Source organism: Notolepis coatsorum, assembly GCF_963971535.1.
Source record: "Notolepis coatsorum genome assembly, chromosome: 7".
NCBI lineage: Eukaryota > Metazoa > Chordata > Actinopteri > Aulopiformes > Paralepididae > Notolepis > Notolepis coatsorum.
The window spans coordinates 76695107-76717754 of NC_140171.1; the positions used below are offsets into that span (position 1 = coordinate 76695107).

Consider the following 22648-nt stretch of genomic DNA (forward strand, 5'->3'; position numbering starts at 1 on the left):
AAGGGAAAAAATAGAAGCTGCTTAGATGTAGTGAATCTCCTTTATTGGAAGATGCTGAATGTCTAGAGACATGAAGGTGCAGTCACATGTGATAAAATCACTCGCATTGAATATGTTTGACAAACGTCGGATAAGGCAATGCAACATACAGCTGCACATGCAGCAGAATATACTGCTGATATGGTAAGAAATGTAAATGTTGACGCCAAGAGACTTGCTACTCTACTGTAGACATATCTGATCAATATCCGTGGCAAGACAATTATGTCAGTCAAAATGGGGTGGGAATCGGTGATAAACTTAAAACAATGGAGAAAATCGAACAACCCTTAGTAAATGGCCCTTAGTTGGTGGTACATTGCTCTCCAGCCTAATGGACTGCACTGGAGGAAAGACATTCACATGACAAGAATCTTCCTATCAAAGGAGATTGATTACTTTAGGGAATACGACTTGACTTCAGTAGATGTAGTGAATTGACCAGCTCCATGGCACATAGAAGAACAAGGCATGTCAGAACGGACTGATTTGATGTTGAGTGAGCTGTATACAGGTAAAGCATTAACACCAGAGAGTTGCAAACATGTCCTGGTCGTAGTCTGTGCTAACGTTGTGTAAATGGCGGGCTCAATGCTTACGGCGTCAACCCTTTCACCACACGCTGTGAGCTATGATATTATAGGTACAATAGTCAAACAGAAATGCATTTATCTCCAAACACAGGCTTTGCAGTAATGTTCTATTCTCATCCAATTTCCTTTGCACTGCTGTATTGTTTTAATGATCTTTTAGAAAATCCTATAAAAAAATGTATGGATCTATGCCAGTATACTATACTAAGACAATATACAGTCAAGTCCATAAATAGTTGTACATCAACACAATTTATCATTTGGGCTCTACACCACCACAATGGATTTTAAATTAAACAATCAAGATGTGTTTAAATGCAGACTTTAAATGTAGGAATTTCTATATGTGCCTCCTTTACATATACCAACCAAAAGTAAAGGACAATTGGCTGTTCCATGGCCAGGTGTGTGTAATTCCCTCAATAATTATCTGCTCATATTCAGCCCAATGCTTCAGAACTCATTGGACGGCACTTCACAGTGCAGATGGATAATAACCCAAAGCACTGCAAAAGCAACCAAAGAGTTTTTTAAGAAGTGGAATGTTATGCAGTGACCATGTCAATCACCTGACCTGATTCCAATTAAGCATGTATTTCACTTGCTGAAGACAAAAGTGAAGGGAAAATGTCCCAAGAACAAACAGGAACTGAAGACATTTGCAGTAGAGGCCTGGCAGAGCATCACCAGGGACGAAACCCTGTGTCTGGTGATGGCTATGGGTTCCAGACGTCATTAATTGCAACGGATTTGCAACCAAGTATTAAAAGTGACCACTTTATTTATGGTTGTTAGTTTGTCCAATTACTTTTGGTCCCTTAAAAAGGGGGGTGCACATGTAGATGTACTGTTCACCTGATTTTGATGTAGTCTGCACTTAAAGCACATCTTGATTGTTTAATTTCAAGTCCATTGCGTACAGAGCCAATTTGTGTCAATGTCCAAATATTTATGGACCCGACTGTACTTTACCTCCCAGCCCCACAACATGGCCATAAACTAATTACATACATAGATTAAACCTAATCTTGAACCTTTTTGTTTACGTAAGTTAGTCTGACTAGGCTTAATCAATGAAACATGCCTCAAAGTCTTATCCAATCACAATTAATACAAAATAGAATTCAGGTGAACTTAACCATAACTGTCGTACAACAAAACATTTTTACTATAAAGGAAGTAATCGGTCTGTATAACTGTCCTTTGTATATCTTGAGAACCATCATCTGATTAACTTCAAAACTCTGCACGTGTATTTCTGAGGACCTTGTGTGAAGTTTGAAGTGTGAAGTTGATCGGATGAGCAGTTCTTGACAATACCACTTGTTCTCTCTCCTCTCCACCCCAACCACCCAACGATGCTGATACAATGCGAAATACCAGGAACCAAGCAATCGGCCGGCTCCACATGGGCACGCGTTCCGAATGGCCATGCACATTTGCCACAGGCACTGTGCTAGTAGTTTAACAAAGATTGATGGTCATGTAGTGTTGCGAGAACTCTCTTAGCGATCCCTAATGGACATTCTTTGAGCCGTCACTGACAGAGAGGTCCATCTGTACTTGCATTTGTGAGTGAATGTCTACCACCACTCAGTGCTTTTTTTTTTTGCTTTGTTCACTAGATTTATTTTGGTCTTGTTGGGTTAGTAAAGGAATGTCTGGAGGGGAAATGGCCAGGCCATACTTGGTTCCTGCCCAACCGAGTTTTGCCCATTGGCCATGATGCCAACGCTAGGTGATGACAATGAGATCATCTTCCGTTGGTTCTTTGGTGTCTTCTTGGGCCTCTTGGGGTCCGGCCTCGTCCTCCCAGGGGACAGAGCTGAGTCCGGCGGGGGCCGACCGGGAGTGAGGCGTGAGGGTCTTGCCCAGGCCCTGGTACCGTCCCTTGGGAGACTCGGGGTTAGACGAGGTCTCGGTGGCCAGGGCATCTTGGGAGCCCGCGTGGAGTAAGCCGGATCGCTCCTCGTCATCCTGCGCCTCGCCAAAGTAGGCCTTACTTGGACGACCCATAACGGTTCTCCCTGGTTGTGAGAAGAAGATATGCTTGTGTTTAGAAAACACACCAGCTAGCTATGAATAGCCAGGGCTCAGGTCAATTCACTGTCAATTTAACCAATTCAGAATGTACGTGGAAACTGACATTTCATTTGCCAATTTTAAGATCAATAAAGGAAAGGTGGCAGAGGAAGAGGTGGAGCTTGAAATGTGTCGCCTGTGTCGACCGCATCTTGAGCTAAGATATACTGTAATTTTAATGTGCTATATGAGCAAACAAAACATTTAACTTTTGCATTAAAGTGGCTTCCCACCTTTCCTTTTATGATATATTTTATATAATTGTCCCTTTCTCACTAGTGAGATACCTGTTTATATTAGTGGATACCTAAGAAAATCCACATCTTCAATAGAACTAGGGCTGACCTTCGAAGCTTTTTTTGGCAATCGAAGCTTCGGGGCCGAGCTTCGATTTTAATTCGAAGCTTAAAAAAAAAAAAAAAAAAATCTAATAATTTTTATTTATTTATTTTGTATCTTATGTTGTGAGACTTGTACAGCACTTTGGTAAATGTTGTCGTTTTTAAATGTGCTCTATAAATAAAGTGGATTGGATTAATTAATTAAGTAGCCCCTTTCACTCGGCTGTGTGATTTAATTCAAGGTGGATCGCTGTTGTCGTTTGAACAACTTCAGATTTCATCATCATCATCATCATCATCATCATCATCATCATCATCAAACCTTTATTTGAATAGGCAGGTTAATTAAGAACAAGTTCTTATTTTCAATAACGGCCTATTTGGGGGTAAAAAGCCCCCTAGGGGAAAGGGGATGGGGGATAAAATAAAATAAATAAAAATAAAACACAAAGGAACATTATTAACACTTTGGGTGCCGGGAAACGCCTAAACACGTCATTCCTCTCAAGTTGCCGAAGACGCCTTACAGCGTCTTTAATATCAATATTTAAAAAATCTGGGATCGGATTCATATGTCCCTTCCGCTGGCCTGAGATCCACCAGGAGGACCCACTGAGCTCTCTGGCGGTTCAGGAGCGCCATCTGGTGGCCGATCGGCGCAATCGCTTAACAGGAAGTGCCGTAGTGGCAGCATGGTGTTAGCACATGGAGAAACATCTACATGAGTGCTCTAGGGAGTTTGTTAAAAGTTTCCTTAAACAATCTAATTGAAATAAACGTTTCCATATTTAAGGTTTTTTGTAGTGTGTTCCAGCTATCAGTTGCTGCGTACTGAAAGGAGGAACGGCCTTGTGAGGAGTTGGCATGGGGGGCGTTTACCAGGATATGTGTGGCTGACCGGGTGTGGTAATTTGGGAGTGTACCAGGGTGGACTAGGCGAGTATAGTAAGGGGGATTACGGCCTAGAAGTGTTTTATATACAAAGGCCAGCCAGTGGATGTTGCGTCTTATCTCCAGGGAGGGCCAGTTTACTAGGGAGTATAGCTCGCAGTGGTGGGTCCTGTAGGGGGCATTGGTAGCGAAGCGAATGGCGGAGTGATATAGGATATCTAAGCGCTCTAGATCACCTTTACGGGCCAAGCGGTAGATTACATCGCTAAAATCAAATAGCGGCAGGACAGTCATCTGGACCAGGGTGAGTTTAGCAGATCTAATGAAGGAGGAACGGTTCCTATACAGAAAGCTAAGCCTTGCTTTGACTTTGGCCTGCAGTTTAGTTAGGTGTTTCATGGGAACTACCAATCCCCCAAATCAAGAATGTTTAAGATGAATGAAGTAAGATTTTGATTATTTGAAATATGGCCCGTGTAGACTAAACTATGCACAGAATTATGTCAGTCTACAAGGTCCGGATTCTACATGGTCCGGCAATGTAGACCTTGTAGACTCCACTACAGACCAATTATCAGTGAATGTTCATGCATTTTTAAGAAGGGCTACTTCCACAAAAAAACAAAGAACTCACCAAAACATCTCAGTAGCACCTTATCTAAATGTTCTATTTCATATATGGAGATTCATATTTATTTATGTATTGCATGCATTTCTACATTTTATTTCCTATTTTGTTTATTCATCCCAGTATCTTTCTTTCTTATGTGTGGAATTCTACAAGGCATGTAGGTGTATATGTGTTTGAGGATGATATCCTTCAAACAGGCAATAGTGATGATATAATTTGGGCAGTGCTGAGCTGGGTTACTTTCCTCCAGTGTATTTGTCCCCCGGCCCCACCCAATGGCACTCACTCACTCACTCACTCACCCACCCACCGAAGTAAAAAATTATTGACATTTTTTTTTTAACTTCGCGTTTTTTTTTATGTTCAAAGCTTGTGCCATCGAACGAAGCTTCGAAGTATTTAAGACAGCCCTACAGTTATGTGATGGGGATCGAGGCGATCCATTTACGGTTTGTATAATACTAATACACGCCCAAATCATGTCGATTATTGAGTTATGGCAGCGATCGCTACACATGGACGTGTGTCTTGAGTCCCGCAACGATAAGCGAGTGGCCGGACGGATTTCGGAGACGCACCGAGACCCAACCGTCCACTTCCGGTTTGGCAACTCGCCGATCATCCACCAGGTGGCAGTATTGAAGCGTTGCAGAGTTGTGCCGAGTCCCCCAGCATCCCACAAGGCTCCGTGAGTGAAATATGAATACCATGGCGAAAATATGAAATATGATCAGAATAACGTTGTACGCCGTGATCTGGCAGAATTCGCATGAACTTGAAACCCGTTGTATGACGTTATTGGCGGAGAAAGTGTCAACATAACAGACCTAAGTTTGGGGGAACTAATGGGATAACGGGGGTTGCAACAAAAGTGCAACTAGGGCTAAAAACCCAATGAAATAAAATAATAATAATAAACAATATATCCTTCTTCTTAGCTTAACACCCCAGGGAACTAATGGGATAACTGGGGATGTTGTTTTCTCCTGACAAGAGTCTCAAAGTCTGGGGTGATGGGACAAAGCAACTCTGAGGTCATGCTCAATGTCCAATCTGTTCCTCTGCTTTGTCTTCAGCTGGACCAGAGCTGAGAAGCCACTTTCACAAAGATAGGTAGTAAAAAAATATATATATATATAAAAAAGAAAAAAAAATTACACACACATCCGCGACACACTCAAAATGGCCCTGCGACCCACTTTTGGGTCGCGACCCATCAGTTGAGAAACACTGATATAGACTACAAGTCTCCGAATGGCACTCACCGACGTTGCGGACCTGTTCGGAGATGTCTGCCCTGACGTCAGAAATGTCCCACATGGCCATGAAGGAGTCGAAGCAGGAGCCCTCCTCAGCCTCCTGGATGTATGGCTTGTAAGTGAAGCTGTAGTGGTGGGCGATGGCTGCTAGGAACATCTCTACGCAGATGATAAAATCCTGAAGGCAAGAGGACAATTATTTTGATTGATATTGAAATTATTAAACACGATTACTCATTGATTTGAGAATATCATATGACAACAACTGAATTTATTTTACCTTTCTTCAAAGGCTGCCTTTCTGTCATCTTCTACAAGTTACCGAAGACATTTTAAAATAACTGGAGAAACGCGCCATGGCTCTCTCCTCCCTCTACACAAGCTGAAACTACTGTTTGGACTTGGGGGGGGGGGGGGGGGCACACCGTTGTGAAGGAAGGGTGCGTTGCATTTACAAGACTAAATCTGAGTTTTTTTTATCTCAATTATCTTGTTTTCATAATCGTGGGAAGCCAAATTACTTTATTTTCCTTTCGGAACTTCATTTGTGCAGTGGTTGAAAGACAAACAGACAGTCACAATACATAGGCACTCACCACTATATAAAAACATTTTTAAAACTACAATAAAAAGACCACTATATAAAAAAACACCAACTACATTAAAACTACAGTACTTAAAGCATGATATATTAAAAACCATGTGGAGCAGTTCTGTATGTATATAAATAATAAATAATAGTAGTACTATTAATAGTAATTATTAACTACTAATAGTAGTTGTTGAGTCTAGTTCACAGTGTTTAACACATTGAGTGCCACACCCCTTCCGGGAAGTGACCCCTTCCTTGCCGTCCATTAACCCCATGTAAACGTATTTGTAGTTTGTAGAGCTAAACCTATATTTTATAGTATAGCTATGGGTCTAATAACGCTGTTGAGTCTCAGTGAGTCGCTTCTGGTCAATGTGCAAAAAACTGATTATTTTTTCATCCGTACATTTCCGTTTTGAATATGAATATAGTTTGGTTGCTTCCGAGTCATTCCAGGGAAAAGACTGCGAAAACTGTGTTTTTGTGTAATTCAATAAACAGTCATTTTTTGTCCGATTATCGGATCTTCCTGAAATCAACGTTAGATCATAATTATTATCCTTCGTCATGCAAGCATGCAATGTAGTTTAGACCGGCGCGCCAAACCATCCCTACAAGCGTGTGTTTTGCCGGAGTGTTTAGGACCCGCCCCCACGCCGCAGCTCGGTAGAGAAAAGAAACTACCGGTAATCCGTTTCTAACGGGGTGCAATAATGGCCTTAGAGGGCGGTATAAGACCATCTGCCAGCTCAGACACATTCAGTACAGCATGCACAAGGTGCCCCGCTGAATTATGAATGGCAATAGCGAATAAAAGAAATACCGTGAGAAAAACTTAGATCTACGTTTCCGGCACTCAACGATCGGGCGACAGAAATGTAGTTCTACGTTTTCGGCAACCAAATGGTTAATTTTGTTTATAAATAAATGTAAATGATGTGAATGACATTCGCAATACTTAAGTTGTTGGCTATTCCATATAACTATTCCTCAACATCCGCTTTGAAAATCTCATTGATTTGAGAACATCACAACAACTGAATTTGTTTTACCTTTCTTCTCGACCAAAGGCTGCCTTTCTCTCACCTTCTACTACATGTTACCAAAGATTTTCAAAATAACAAACGCCGCAAACTGGAGTCCAACAGTAACAGGTAAGTGCTCTCCCCACTACACTAAGCCACCCACCCACCCTAATACACACAGTAATATTAGGATTACATAATATATATACTTATTTGTAATATGTACACATTGTACACTTTCAATACAATAAATAAATTACTTATGTACCTTTTTCCCTGTGGTCGATTAGCACTTTATTTACATATTTTAAGCAAGATCTTTTCCCGAGAATGTCACCACAGATCAGATCATCACCAGTTCATAATACTTGGTAATGCTGCGTAGGCAAGGGCTTTCATCAGTGGGCCATAGGCTCATTCAACATTGTGTTACATCATTCAGTGATAGATAATGACTTAACACACATGTATTAAAATGGAGATCATTGTGATTGGCACTTGCATTGATTAATCAACCAAGAGGAGGTGATATTTTTGGTCTCTACCTGTAAGCCAGTAGCCACAGCTTCCACACTGTCCCAGTCCCACGTGTGTTTCTCTGATATCACCCCCACCTTCACCAGGAAAGCAATGAACACAGCTTGCCTGAGAAAGACAGTGAGAGGATTCAGAAAGTGGAAAGCAATCAATCATCAGCACTGTAGTCAACACAGGGATCTTATGACTCAATATCTGTCCACATCCACTAGCACTGGGCAATATATTTATCGATTATCATCCCTCTGTGTCATCATATCGTAGCTGTTCTCTTTTTTTGGTTAATCATGATGGACAAGTTTGTTGTCTAATGATAAAATGTAAATAGTTAGTCAGATTTCTTATGTTGATTGAAAATTACTGTTAATTTGATCACCGTTTATCACCCAGCAGTCCAATATGATGAACATCAATTTTGTATTGCGACATGTGACTTCCCATACCTACATAAGGTATCACTACACTCAATATCGAAACAAGTCCTTCTGAATATTTATATATATATATATATATATATATATATATATATATATATATATATATAATCACACCCACCAGCTGCCAGCATACTGACAAGTTACATAAATGCAATTCCAGAAATTATTATTTAAATATTATATACACCTGTTTTCAAATATCCAGATATGAGAGTGGTGTGGTCATGAAAGTCACAACAGAACTGCTATAAAAAGACTAGGGCTGCTTGATTATGGCAAAAATCATAATTACGATTATTAAACACAATTACTCATTGATTTGAGAACATTATAGGATGACTGAATTTGTTTTACCTTTCTTCTAGACCAAAGGCTGCCTTTCTGCTATGTTTTACAAGTTACCAAAGATGTTGCAAAATAACTGGAGGAACACGCAGTGGCTCCCTCCTCTCTCTCAACACAAACTGAAACTACTGTTTGGGCTGGGGGGGGGGGCGGGGGGGGAGCGCACCACTGTGAAGGAAGGGTGCACTGCATTTACAACACAAGACGAAATGAGAGCAACATGGCATGCGGCACAATAATCTTTGTTCAGTAAACCTGAAACAATAAACCTTTGTCAGTTTTGAACACATAAAGAGCCTTTACCAGAAAGAGACGAACACCACCAGTTTGACACACAGGAACTTGCCCACCGGTCTGATTGGACCAAGCTCCTCTCGCAGGGCTTTGTAGAACAGCACTAGACAGTACATGGCAAACTGGGTTTATATAGAAGAGAGAAAGAAAGAGATGTTGAATATTCAGATAAATCATCTTAATTGGAGGTTCAAAATGATCAAGATTGGAGGATCAAGAAAAGAGGGCAGAGCTGCCAGATACATCCTCTGCATTAAGAGCATTGTAAAAACCAGTAACATAATTACCAGTTGGGACATATTGTTGAAGATCACCAAATAGGTCCACGCATTAGTTGAGCTGAAGTTGCCTTCATCATACACCCCACACAGCTGACAGATCCTAGGAGAGAGAACCAGAAGGTCCATGTACATGGCAAACATCATACAGTGATTGATAAACTATAAAGAGTCATCCGAGTTGAGGCTGGGTGATATGAAAGAAATTCACATCACGATAATCATCTGCATCACGATAATAATCTGGAATTGTTTCAGATATAAATATAGTGTATATCATGATATCTGTTCACGTATACAACACACACAAGATAAATTATCAGATTGCTGTTCATTGCATTGATAATGTAATGGTAATGATAATGTAAAGTGTGATATCAAACCAAAACTCAAATAACATCACTGCAAATATTGAATATCCAACTACAACTAATAGGAACCCAAGGAGAACAATAACACTACCTTATGCATACTACACCTTATGTGAATACTGCACCTTATGTGAATACTGTGAATTCTGTATATTTCAGTTAGTTAGACAGTAAATTATAACACTACCTTATGCATACTGCACCTTATGTGACACTGTGAATACTGTATATTTCAGTTAGATAGTAAATTATATTGACTTATTTGTTTACACTGCTTGTGTTGTTTTTACTACCTGTACCCCCCCCCCCCCCTTCCCATCCCCCATGCTGCTATGATGCCTGAATTTCCCCAAGGGGATCAATAAAGGAATATCTTATCTTATGATATCTAATTTTGAGTGATACTATGTGGTTGTTATGATTAATTTAGATGACAGAATATCATGAGTAATTTTATCGCAATATTATTTTTATTTTATAAAAATGTATTATTACCTAACCCTAATTGACTATGTAAAATGTCCTGATAATGTACTCCAATACTGCTTCTGACGTTAAACATATTGACATGGAATATATATTTCTGTACGCAAACAATAATTTCTGTGTGTATGCATTGCTTAGTCTGCTGTCTAAATGTAACACTATTATGTGAGGTCCAGTATGCCACTGTACCATGTGTGCTAGTTACGTGATAGTTAGTATGTATGAACTGTGGAGGATATCCAGAGCTCACCTCCTCCCCTCACCCATGTGTCCCCTATGCCTGAATACTTTGGGCAGCCGAAGAGTGTTTCCACGTTTCTGATTGGCCAGGTCATTTCTGGTCATGCGACATGTACGCCCAATCGTGGGACCGCAAGTTTCTACACTGGTTAGGCTTAGGCGCTCGTTCGAAGTCGGTTAAGGTTAGAGTTTGTCTTAGAGTTTGCAGGCTGTTAGACCCGGAAATAGGCGCAGAACTTGCTGTCCCACGATTGGCACACATGTCACATGACCTGGCCAATCAGAGCGCAAAACTCGAACGCGGAAGCACTCTTCGGTCTGGCTAATAAATCGTATTAACCGGACTCAGTTGACATAGTAAGATGGTCATGATATTCACTATCCTACAATTGGCATCTACGAACTTGTGACAGACTTTTTGCGTCCTCGCTGCGTGCCGTGTACAGTACAATATGCCACAGTCTTTGCAAATTTCACCATGTCAAATTACTCACACACTCCTTGTACCTGGCAAAAGAAAAACAGTGATTTTGATTCTAACCTATCATCAAGCAGCACCATCCATGAGACTAAACAAAGGGCAGACACACTTACAAGGCAATGACTGTGGTGACCGGTCTCACAACGGTGTACTGCAGCACTCCCAGCTTGCATCTCAACAGCAATACCCTGCAATAGAAAAGTATAATGTAGTACTAATTAGGGCTGCAACTAATGACTAATTTGGTAGTCGACTAATCTGCCGATTATTTTTTCGATTAGTCGACTAATCGAAAACCAATGTAAACAACAATTTTTTTTTTTTTTTATATTACCTATCTTTGTGAAAGTGGCTTCTCAGCTCTGGTCCAGCTGAAGACAGATTGGACATTGAGCATGACCTCAGAGTTGCTTGTCTACCATCACCCCAGACTTTGAGACTCTTGTCAGGACCAAACAACAACATCATAACATGATGATCCCATAGCAAATTAAAATAATGACTCATGAAACATTTGAATTTGGATCTTTAAGCCACTTTAAATGAAAATGTATTTGAAGAACAATACAGCAATCACTCATAACAAGATAAATAAATTAAATAATACAAATTAAAGTGGAAGTGTACTTTAAATAACTTTTGTTTGCTGTGTGTGAGAGGAGTCCGTGTGTGTGTGTATGTGTGTGTGTCTTACTCTGATCGCTGTGTGAGTGAGAGGAGTGTGTGTACTGTGTCATTTGTGTGTGTGTCTTACTCTGATCGCTGTGTGAGTGAGAGGTGTGTACTGTGTAATTTGTGTATGTGTGTGTGTCTTACTCTGATCGCTGTGTGTGAGTGAGAGGAGTGTGAATGTGTGTGTGTCTTACTCTGATCGCTGTGTGTGAGAGAGAGGAGTGTGAATGTGTGTGTGTCTTACTCTGATCGCTGTGTGTGAGTGAGAGGAGTGTGTATGTGTGTGTGTCTTACTCTGATCGCTGTGTGTGAGTGAGAGGAGTGTGTATGTGTGTGTCTTACTCTGATCGCTGTGTGTGAGTGAGAGGAGTGCGTGTGTAATGTATTGTGTGTCTAGTCTGATCATCATCTCCTGCAGGGGAACAATGTTTTCAATGTCCAAAATTTACTATGGGATCATCATGTTATGATGTTGTCTGGAACCCTGAGAAGCCACTCTCACAAAGATAGGTAGTGCACAAAAAAAAAAAAAAAAAAAAAAAAAAAAATTAAATAATTATTATTTTTTTTTTTAATGACTAATCGACGCAACAATTTCTCGTCGACGATTTTTTATAACCGACGTCGTCGATTATGTCGACTAATCGTTGCAGCCCTAGTACTAATATGTATTGCATTTGTGGATTTAAATTCCTAGCTTGCTAACTTAAGGATGCATTGAGTGTGAAACGTTGGCATAATGGCAAGAAATGCGTCATGACAAGGGGTGATAATGTGACGTTGTAATACTGAATCTAGACAAATATTGGATTTTTAGGGCAAATGCAGATACCAATATTTGGGAGTAAAATAATCTTAATATGGATATAGCAGCTGATATTGACACACATTTTAGCAAGGATCCCTCACATTTGATTATCAAATAGTTGTGACAAAGATATGTACAGTATTTTACAGTTGAACAAACTAAATAACATTTCAAATAAAATGTGGAGTAATATATAACCTTGCTGGTGAGCTAGCATGACATGGCTGGTATTCTTCAGATTCCTCAAGATGTCTAGCTTCATATGATACTTGATACTTTTGCAGAAGACACTAGCTTCTAAAATGACCCCACTAGAGCCCCTAAAGGATGGCTAAATACATGCAGATACCATGTAGAAACCTGGCTGATAATATCAGGCTCTAATTGAGTCAGTTGCTTTGTTTTTCTTAGATTCTATGATATCTGTGTGCAAGATGTTGCAAAAAAAATTAAAATAATTGCAACAGCACAGCATTCTAAAATGTAGAGTAAACTAATACAGATAATGTTCTTCAGGCGAGTGCATTCTTCTCTTAAACGAGAACACAATGTTCCCCATATAAAGCCCCTCTGGTCTTAATCAGCTACAGACAAGATATGTTAACCAATTACTGAGGTTGCCTGACTGGGGCTCATTTGATGCTGGCGAGTGTCAATGAAGGCGTCCTTCAGCTTCTAAAAGCTTTTAGAAAAATCTGCACTTTGTGGTTTGTTTCATCTCAATGTCTATGAGACACACGTGTGCACCAACCACAAAAATAGAACAGGAAGCTGTCTCAATCATAGTCTATTTGTCGACTAAATTTATTCTATAAAAATCTGATGTATTTCTCTTCCAGAGTCTTTATAGTTGTGAAAGAGTGCAGTATTATCACATTATTTAAATGTATCCTTATAGTGGGTAAATTGCAATGCTATCGGCAGCTGCTCTTGCTGCCAATAATGACAGCTGGAAAATAATAAGTACATCGCAATATTATTCAAACATATGTATTGGTCAAAAAGATTTATTCGTCTCTGAGAACTGAAAATGGGTTATTTTCACATCATTGCAATTATAATAACTATTAAGTCATACTTATTACTATTACACTATTTGATGAGTTGACAAAATCATATGAATATCTTAAGTATGGGACTAAAAGGCCTATTTTTTTTTCAATATGTATGTACCGGTATGTGTAAAATATTATGTGGCACAATTGACTTAAAACACGAAATATTCATGCGACTGTTTCCTAGGTTATAATCAAATTATTTTGAGTGTATATTTAGCTGTCTGCCAACAATGTTGTACATTGTACTTGATAAATGAGGCCCAATGAATAGACTAAAACATGGGAGACCTTTGTCTGAAGAAGTATACATCAACCAATATCAATATAGCTAGTTAAAACCTGTTCCACCCCACGGGGTCGGTACCGATCCAAAAAACGACATATGGTCATAAATCAATATTTTTCAGAGTGTTGCATATTTTTTGCGATTTTTTTTTTTTTACGGAAATGGACATTTTGAACCATGGGAATTGTAGTCTTTTTGCGGCCATTTTGTAGACATGCATAGCTGTCGGCCAGCGTTGGAATTTTTCCGAACTACACTTCCTGTCAGATACTATGGGGGTTCAAAGTTCAGCGTTCTGAATGAATCATATCAATAACTGTTATGATTCGCGATAAGCCACAAAAGGTAAAGTTTTTGACAAATATTGAAACGCAGTTAGTTTCTCCTCCCTATTGTTAGCATGTAGGAACAATTAGATCTGAAATTATTTTCAAAACGGTTGCACTGTGGGGAAAATTTAAAAGTACACTAGATTACAGTAGATTTCATTATCTGTTCTTATGCATGCCTGGTGATACTAAATCCAAATTGAACTCGGCATTTGAAAGATAATATATGTATATATATATAAATGTGCGAATTGGCTATAATAAGGTAATGTATAAGCATCATATTCTATAATAATATTTCAAATTGCATTGGTCCGGATGGGAGAATTCAGTATTATCTACAGAACCTTCGGTTTAATCATCTTCCCTTTATTAATTTCCTTATATTTTTTGTACACATGATCTCAAGAGGGTACTGAACGAGATCAGTGGCAGTTTTTTAAGTTTGGTCATTATTATCATGGTGTTATTCACTGTCAAAGATGCAAAGAAAAATCATAATTCATATTCTCCTTTGTTTCATCACAATTTAAGCAAGCCTAGTAATAGACACAATATTTCTGACACTGTGAATACATTCCCTGTGGTCCATAGATGTACCTAGATACCAAGAATATGCAAATAGCCCTTGTAGAAGTGGAGCAAAATTCCATTTACCTAGGTATATATTTTAGGCGGATTTTCACATTGTGTGGAACAGGTTAACAATGCAGAAATTGCAGATGATTCTGACATCCGAGGTAATAACGTCCTGTTTAAATGACGATTAAATGGCGATCCCATTCAACTCGATGTCGGGCCAACTGAAGGTTTCCACACTAGTTTCACGCGCTACACAGTGGCATGAGGACCCTTCCTTCTTTTATAATTTTCTTGGTTACCACCGTGTAAGATAACAGTGTTTCTAGCCTTTAATCATTTAATCCACTCATCACCTGCTGTTCCATGACTGGCCTCCGCGTTGTGTCATTTTACTTGGATATCTCATTAGCTGTCTCACACTGTATCAACCCCTGTTAGTACATCCATAGTCAGAAGAAACGACACTGTAACATGATCTCTTTCCTGATGTTTATTTTCATAAACATAGCTTCGTACCAGATGTAACCAATTCTGTAATGTCCTTGAACAGTCTTAATTCATTCTTCTCCACCGTCTCTTATGCTATTAGTCCAATGGTTCTGGGCCTCGTCGTCGGCCAAAACCTCGCCTGTTAGCCGAAGCTAGCGATGATGTGGCATATTCCCCTCCCCCACCCAGCGAGGGTGAGGAGGGATCTCAAAGTCTCTGATCAGCGTGTCTGCTCGATTGTGCGTTGTGTCTCAATCTAACAAAAACTCATGGCTCATAACGGGTTTTCCCTAGCAACGGGGCCACGCCCCCTCTTCTCATTACTAAGGGACACGCTACCATGGCAACAGCAGTCTAGTCTTTGACACACTAACCGCCCCCTTCTATCGATGTCGAACTCTCCCCATAGCTCTGACCAAACCTTCCCCACCAGCGGCCTGTTATCTCCTCTGTTGAACAACTCGGCCGACAACGACCTTGGCACTCACACACCCTGCTTGCTGCTCTCTACCGTGGAAACACACACTGGCTGCCGGCTACTTTTAAGATCTATAGATCCGTCTGAGTAGATGCTGTCACCCACCGATATATTTACATTATAATGCAGATATTTACATTATATACACATTGAAAAACAAGGATTCCTTCAACTGGAAGACTAATTGCATTGTAAGAACTAGTATTGTCTCACAAAAACTCTGTTTCTTTGTTATAAAAACAAAGACAACTGCAAAATTGCATTATATCTGAGTTGTTACATTATCTACTGTATTTAATTCTGCAAGCACAAGAAGAAATATATAAATCTAGAAATATGTTGAGAGAATGGGATTTTGAAGAGAGAATGTCTTTAGTATGTGTTTATATGAGAAATATATCAACAAAAACATACCTTTGTATCCTGCAATATGCAATAAACGAGTCACAATAGTAATGTTATTTTGTTCTACCTACTGTACCGCTGCACATAAATTAGGCATTTTCTTTTGAAAGTGGTTACCAATGGTTACAGGTTGGTAAGAAGAAGAAAACTACACAAACATTCCGTGTCAGGCCTCTATTACTGAACGAACAAACAAATGAGTGACATTGACAATTATAGAGGTGCTTTGCATAAAACACTTATTAAAAAAAAGAAAAAACACCCTGGGGGTGGAACTCACTCTCCCATAGGCCAGGGAGGGCAGCAGCAGAGAGGGGGCAGGTGTTTCTGCTGGTCCTGGACCTCGAGCATCCGCACCAGGCTGGGGTACTGGTTCCCCAGGTAGTTGAGCAGGAAGATCATGAAGTTGTAGATGACGTAGGCCTCGTAGCACTCTCTGCACGTGTCCACGTAGATCGCTATGGTGGGATATTTCAACGCGATCCACTGCGAGATATAAAGGGAAAGACATAAGACATGCATCCCATTTGGTTGGATGCTAAAGGATGTAACGATACCACTTTGAGGTCACGGTTTGGTTCCGTAAGTGATATACCTTAGGGGTTAAGTGTCTTGCTCTGGATTACCAGATGCAGGGCTTGACATTAAGGCTTGTCCTATTGTCCGGGACAAGTAAAAAAAATGGTCGGACAAGCATAATACAATTTAACTTGTCCGACTGGACAAGTAAAATAATAATAATATATATATATATATATATATATATATATATATATATATATATATATATATATATTCCCTAAACGAATAGTAACGTTATTCTATCTGATCAGAAAGTGCCTGTCTCACAGTGTCACACTGGAAACTCTCAATCTCTGTACGTCAATATTACTTTCTGGACAAACGGCGAGCGTCTTCTGAGTGCTCGCTTAGTTGACACCGACAGTAGCACGAGACCCGTGAAAATATCAGAATGTTTAATAAAAGTTGGTTGTTTTGTTGTTACCTGTTGATCTAATGTGCCTATTGGTAAAAGAAATTATTTAAAATAAAAATACAATTATTTATTTGAATGGTGTTATTTATGGCAATAACAACTATACCACAATAACAACTATAGGCGTAGACCAGGGTTTAACCCCTGGTCATCAAGAGAGAGGGGAGATGAGGAAGATGAGCTGGTGCTGATGGGGAGTGAAGATGAGCTGTGAAGATGAGCTGGAGGACTGATCATACAGTATATACCCCACACACACTGTGTTTAAGTTATTAAATCATAATAATTGTCCAAATCTCTTGTCGGTTTTATTTATTTTTTAATAGGCCTTTATTTTCACAAGTACATTTCGGACAAGTAAGTTTCGCTTTCGGACAAGTAAAATATCAAAAAGTTAATGTCAAGCCCTGAGATGACTCCTCTACTTCCCGAGCCACTGTTGCCCGATATTAGATGAGGTGTTAGGGGAAAACCAATTGGAGCAAATACCACAAGCTATTTATTCATCTACACGATGCACACATATTTTTGTATCGAAAGATTTTGTGTCACAGTATTTCGTTATGTCTCCAATTCACAGTAAATTCTTCATGTAGACTCTGCACAGGCCATTCAGGTTGGACGTCACAGTATGCGTATTATAATGATCTAGTATGTGACTATTACTTTTCTTTTTCTTCTGTGATTCTGTGGAAGAGAGGATGAATGGGGGTCTTGTAATAGTGACAGTGGACATCCAAGCTACCATGACAACCATGACCAGTCTAAAGGGAAGGGTTCAGCAGTCATTATGAGTCATGCTCCTCCATTTAAGATAGACTCCCATGACTTCTCAGTACTTCCAGACGTGCGTGTCTGTCTGTGTGTGTGTGCATGTGCACAACATGTGTGTGTATCACAAGGGTTCTGTTAGCACGCTACTCACACTGTCCAAGCTGTAGATCGGGACCATCCATAATATCCTATAAAAGAAGAAGCATAATTAGAATATAAATCAAACAAATCAAGTTATATGAGGCTATTGTTCATATTCAAAGCTGATTTCAATTATATGTGTCACACCAGAGTGGTCTGTTGACCCTTACCTGATGATTGGTTTCTGAAGTTCAGGCTGAGTGTAGTGCACTAGATGCTGTAGGATGCCCCATAAAGATATGGGTATGGTCATGAATACAAATATCCCAGCGATGAACCATGCTTTGTTGTGAGTGGTAACCTGAAAGACATTGCACGGAAATAATAGTAATTATTTGTAGTTGTCCCAAGCAAGTCAAATAGCAGCCAAAAAACAGCTGGACCTCCCCACAACAATGCAACATTCAACATTCAACATTCAACAGTGAGCTGGATACAATCCTACCTGGAGGGGAGGGAACAGATGGTGGAAGTAAACGGTACCCTATCCCCCCCCCTCACAGTGAGCTGTGGTGTTCCACAAGGAAGCATACTAGGACCGCTACTATTCCTAATTTATGCAAATGACATGTCGTCAGCTTGTGACTGCAACTTGTTCCTGTTTGCGGACGACTCAGCCCTGCTGGTCTCTGACAAGAACAAGTTACAGGTTGAAAAAGCCCTCAGCTCGGAACTAGGCAAAATCTGCATATGGCTCGCCGACAACAAACTATCATTACACATGGGCAAAACAGAGTCCATTCTCTTCGTTTCAAATAACAAACTCAGCAAGACTGACGGCTTCTCGGTTACAGTGGGTGACAATATTGTCACAAGGAAAGATGAAATTACCTACCTGGGTTCCATCCTAGAGGCTAATCTTTCCTGTGACAAAATGGCATCCAATGTAATAAAAAAAGTCAACCAACGAACGCGATTCTTGTACCGGATCTCCTCTCTGGTAAACAAGAATACCCTGAAGACTCTAGCAGGAGCACTCATTCAAGGGTACTACGACTATGCTTGCACCTCATGGTACCAAAGCACCTCAAAGGCACTAAAAAACAAATTACAAACATCTCAAAACAAGCTAGTCAGACTACTACTTGACCTGACTCCTAGAACCCACCTCACCCCTGCCCACTTTGACAACCTAGGATGGCTTAGAGTAGACGACAGAGTACAGCAACTTGCAATGGGCCTGGTCTACAAGATACACTACGCGACCAAGGTACCCATGTACATGTCAAAATACTTCCCAAAGGTCAGTGAATACCACGATCACAACACCAGAGGGAGCTCCACAAATCATGTAAAACCCAGATTCGGCTCAAACAAGGGACTAAACACGTTTCGCAATTATGCCACATCAATGTGGAACGCCCTGCCTAAAGCTGTAAAGGAATGTGAATCACTACCCACCTTCAAAAACACTCTCAAAAAACACCTACGTGAGACTGCAATTCGAAACTGGCCCCTACAAATGTCCTAACCTAGTTGTACAGTAAATGACCAAGTAAGGCTTTGTCAACATTCCAATGTACAGTGTAAAATGTGTGTGTGTCCCCTACCCAACCCCCCCCCCCCCCCCCCCACCTCCAATGTACAGCCCTCACCCAACCCACCCAACCCCACCCCACCAACCTCCTCCAATGTACAGTTTCTACGCCAAATGTATATACACTCCTTTTCTGGACACTTTTGTATCACAAACAGTACTGTATTTGCAAATCTGATATGTCATAAATGTATAGATGTAGCAGTACTGTCTATCTGTATGTCATGTATGTCATATATGTTATGATAAATTGAAAATGGGGGACCCTGGTGTAAACAAGACGAAAGTCTTTCTCTGGTCTGCATCCCCTTAACAATTGTATGTATTGAGATGTACTGTACTGTACCCATTCTGCAATCTGTTAATAAACTTTTCAATCAATCAATCAAAACTGACCTTCGATTTCTGCAGCTCCCAAATGCATAGGGGTAGGACGACTAATAGCAACAAAATATACAGCAAAGCGACTAAAGGTCGAATCCATCTTCTCCAATTCCCACAGGTACAGGGCATCTTTATCAAGACAGTTTTAAGTATTTTAATCTGGCCACAGCAGGTCAGTTGACCAGCAATCACACTTCCCTAACGTTAGCCTTGCTAACGCTTGATGCATTCGGCTATGTAGCTAATGTTAAGCTACCTCACTGTTGTTTGACATAACACACGAATAGTAGCTAATTAGTTTAGCAAGGATCACGTTTTAACGTATTTATAATGTGCACATCATCTACAGAAAATATATTAGTTGGCGGACGACGAGCGAATTTTAGCTAACTAACGTTATATATAAGGCGACGTTAGCTTGCCAGCTGATTCATGTAAACAAACCATTATAACTCCACCACGCTGGTTCCCTCGTCTAAACTACCGGAATGATCTAGTTTAATGTTAACTGAACAAATAGGTAGTGGGGATAAATTATTTAACGTAAATAATAAAAACAAGTAAAATATAAATGAGTTAACTCGCATTTGTAGCTAAATGTTTTAAAATAAGTCAACATCTTCAGTAAAGACTTCCTGTTGACTTCGCAACTAGCCCCGCCTACTATGTATCTGATTGGTTGCTAAAAGTGAAATAGCCTATCTGTGAGCCGAGTTTCATTCAACTGACCTGCAATGTTATGTGTTCTGTGGCTACGGTAGTTTGGTTGATCTACATTCTCGTTTACCACTATCATAGTCCCCCCTTTGGCCACGAGATGGCAATGTAATTCAAGTATTCCTGATTCTAGCGGGTGAAATCTTCTTCTTCTTCTTCTTATTGAGGTTTAACGGCGGCCGACCACTTGTTAGGGTATGTGCCGCCATCTACTGGTATCCTTTACCTCCTACAAAACCCAATTCCCCTCACCTTCTTGAGTGCAACTAATGCTGTTACTTCCCAATTGAGCCCCCCTCTGCGAGACACTCCTTGCCCCCTGCTGCCTGACTCTGTACACCTTGGTCACCCGCTGCCCCCTTATTCAATTCCCTAACCACCTCCTCCAATGTCAGACCTTCCATACCCAGATGTTGAACCGCTATCCTAACAATCATCTTTGTTCTATCTGTTCTACCCTCAATCTTTGCCGCAGTATTAATTACCCCTGCCACGAAGCCCACAATACTCAATTTCTCCTCCCACACCCTCTCTCTATCCTCCTGCCCTACCCTTTCTGCCAACTGCCCTTCTACAAACCCCTGCACCCTAACTTGACTTCCTTGTCCTACCCTCCTAGCCGCCTCTGCATACGATAACTTACCCTCCCTTCTAACACTCTGAACCACTACCTCCCTCTTCATCACCTCACATCCCCTAAACGCTACACTATGCTCCCCTCCACAACTACAACACCATAGCTTCACTCCCTCTCCACACTTCCCATAGTCATGCTCCCCGCCACACCTAGCACACCTCTGTCCCTTCCTACATGAAACTGCTATATGACCAAATTCCTGGCACCTGTAACATCTCAGAGGACTCTGAACAAATTCCCTAACCCTATACACCCCACTCCCTACATACACCTTACTAGGAACAACCTCACCTTCAAACTTAATCACAACCGTCTCCGTCACTACCCTATCTGCCCCCCTCTTCATCCTTTCTGCACCATTAACTTTCCCATTACGCACATCTCTCCCCAACTCTCCCACCAGCTGCTCTACGCTAACCTCCACCGAAACCCCAGCTATCACCCCCTTACATCCCCCCTCCCTCTTCTCCCCTACTCTCACAACCTTAATTATACCCACCCCTCCAATGCTCCTCATCTTCCTAGCCCTTTCCACCTGATCCACACTAACACACCCTACGGCCAGATTCCCATCCTCCAAAACTCTCGCATACTTTACCTCCCCTAATTGCTTACCTATGAGTTTGGGCAACTCGAAAAATCCTAATTTCCGCACTCCCCCCTTCCCCTCAAACCTAACCACTATATGAATCACTTCTGCAACACCATTACCTACACCCTCGCCTTCTGACCCACTCGAGCTATCTCCCCTACCCTTCTTCCTCTTTATCCCCTTCCCACTGTCCCTGCTCCTCTTCTCCACCTTACTCCACCCTTCTCCCCCGCTCTCACCCCCCTCCATACTTTCACCATCTGACTCCCTTCCCCTGTCACTACCATCCCCGTCCCTACCGACACCTCCCTCGCTCTCACTACCCGCCCCAGCTCCCAGCGGCGAAAGCAGTTCATCACGGATCAGCAAGGCGGCCACATCCACCTCCTCGTAACCGATAAAGCCGTCTAACACGACCCGGCACTTTTTACCGTCGATCCAGGAAACAACCCCCGGGTTTTTGATTGATTGATTGAAAAGTTTATTAACAGATTGCAGAATGGGTACAGTACAGTACAGCTCAATACATACAATTGTTAAGGGGATGCAGACCAGAGAAAGACTTTCGACTTGTTTACATCAGGGTCCCCCATTTTCAGTTCATCATAACATATATGACATACATGACATACAGATAGACAGTACTGCTACATCTATACATTTATGACATATCAGATTTGCAAATACAGTACTGTTTGTGATACAAAAGTGTCCAGAAAAGGAGTGTATATACATTTGGCATAGAAACTGTACATTGGAGGAGGTTGGTTGGGTGGGGTGGGGTTGGGTGGGTTGGGTGAGGGCTGTACATTGGAGGTGGGGGGGGGGGGGGGGGGGGGG

The 22648-nt window shown here is 40.9% G+C and overlaps 1 protein-coding gene across 1 annotated transcript; it reads right to left on the minus strand.

The window, feature by feature from the left end:
- Positions 1–26: 26 nt before the first annotated feature.
- tmem184c (transmembrane protein 184C) lies at positions 27–20507 on the minus strand. Its single transcript, XM_084319232.1, has 10 exons — positions 19875–20507; positions 18112–18242; positions 17952–17988; positions 16310–16515; positions 11036–11110; positions 9354–9447; positions 9076–9188; positions 7999–8098; positions 5843–6014; positions 27–2659 (listed from the first exon to the last, which is right to left on the minus strand). Exons 1-10 carry the CDS (start codon positions 19989–19991, stop codon positions 2367–2369), a joined length of 1338 nt encoding a protein of 445 aa, XP_084175358.1. The 5' UTR covers positions 19992–20507; the 3' UTR covers positions 27–2366.
- Between the last annotated feature and the right edge of the window lie 2141 nt (positions 20508–22648).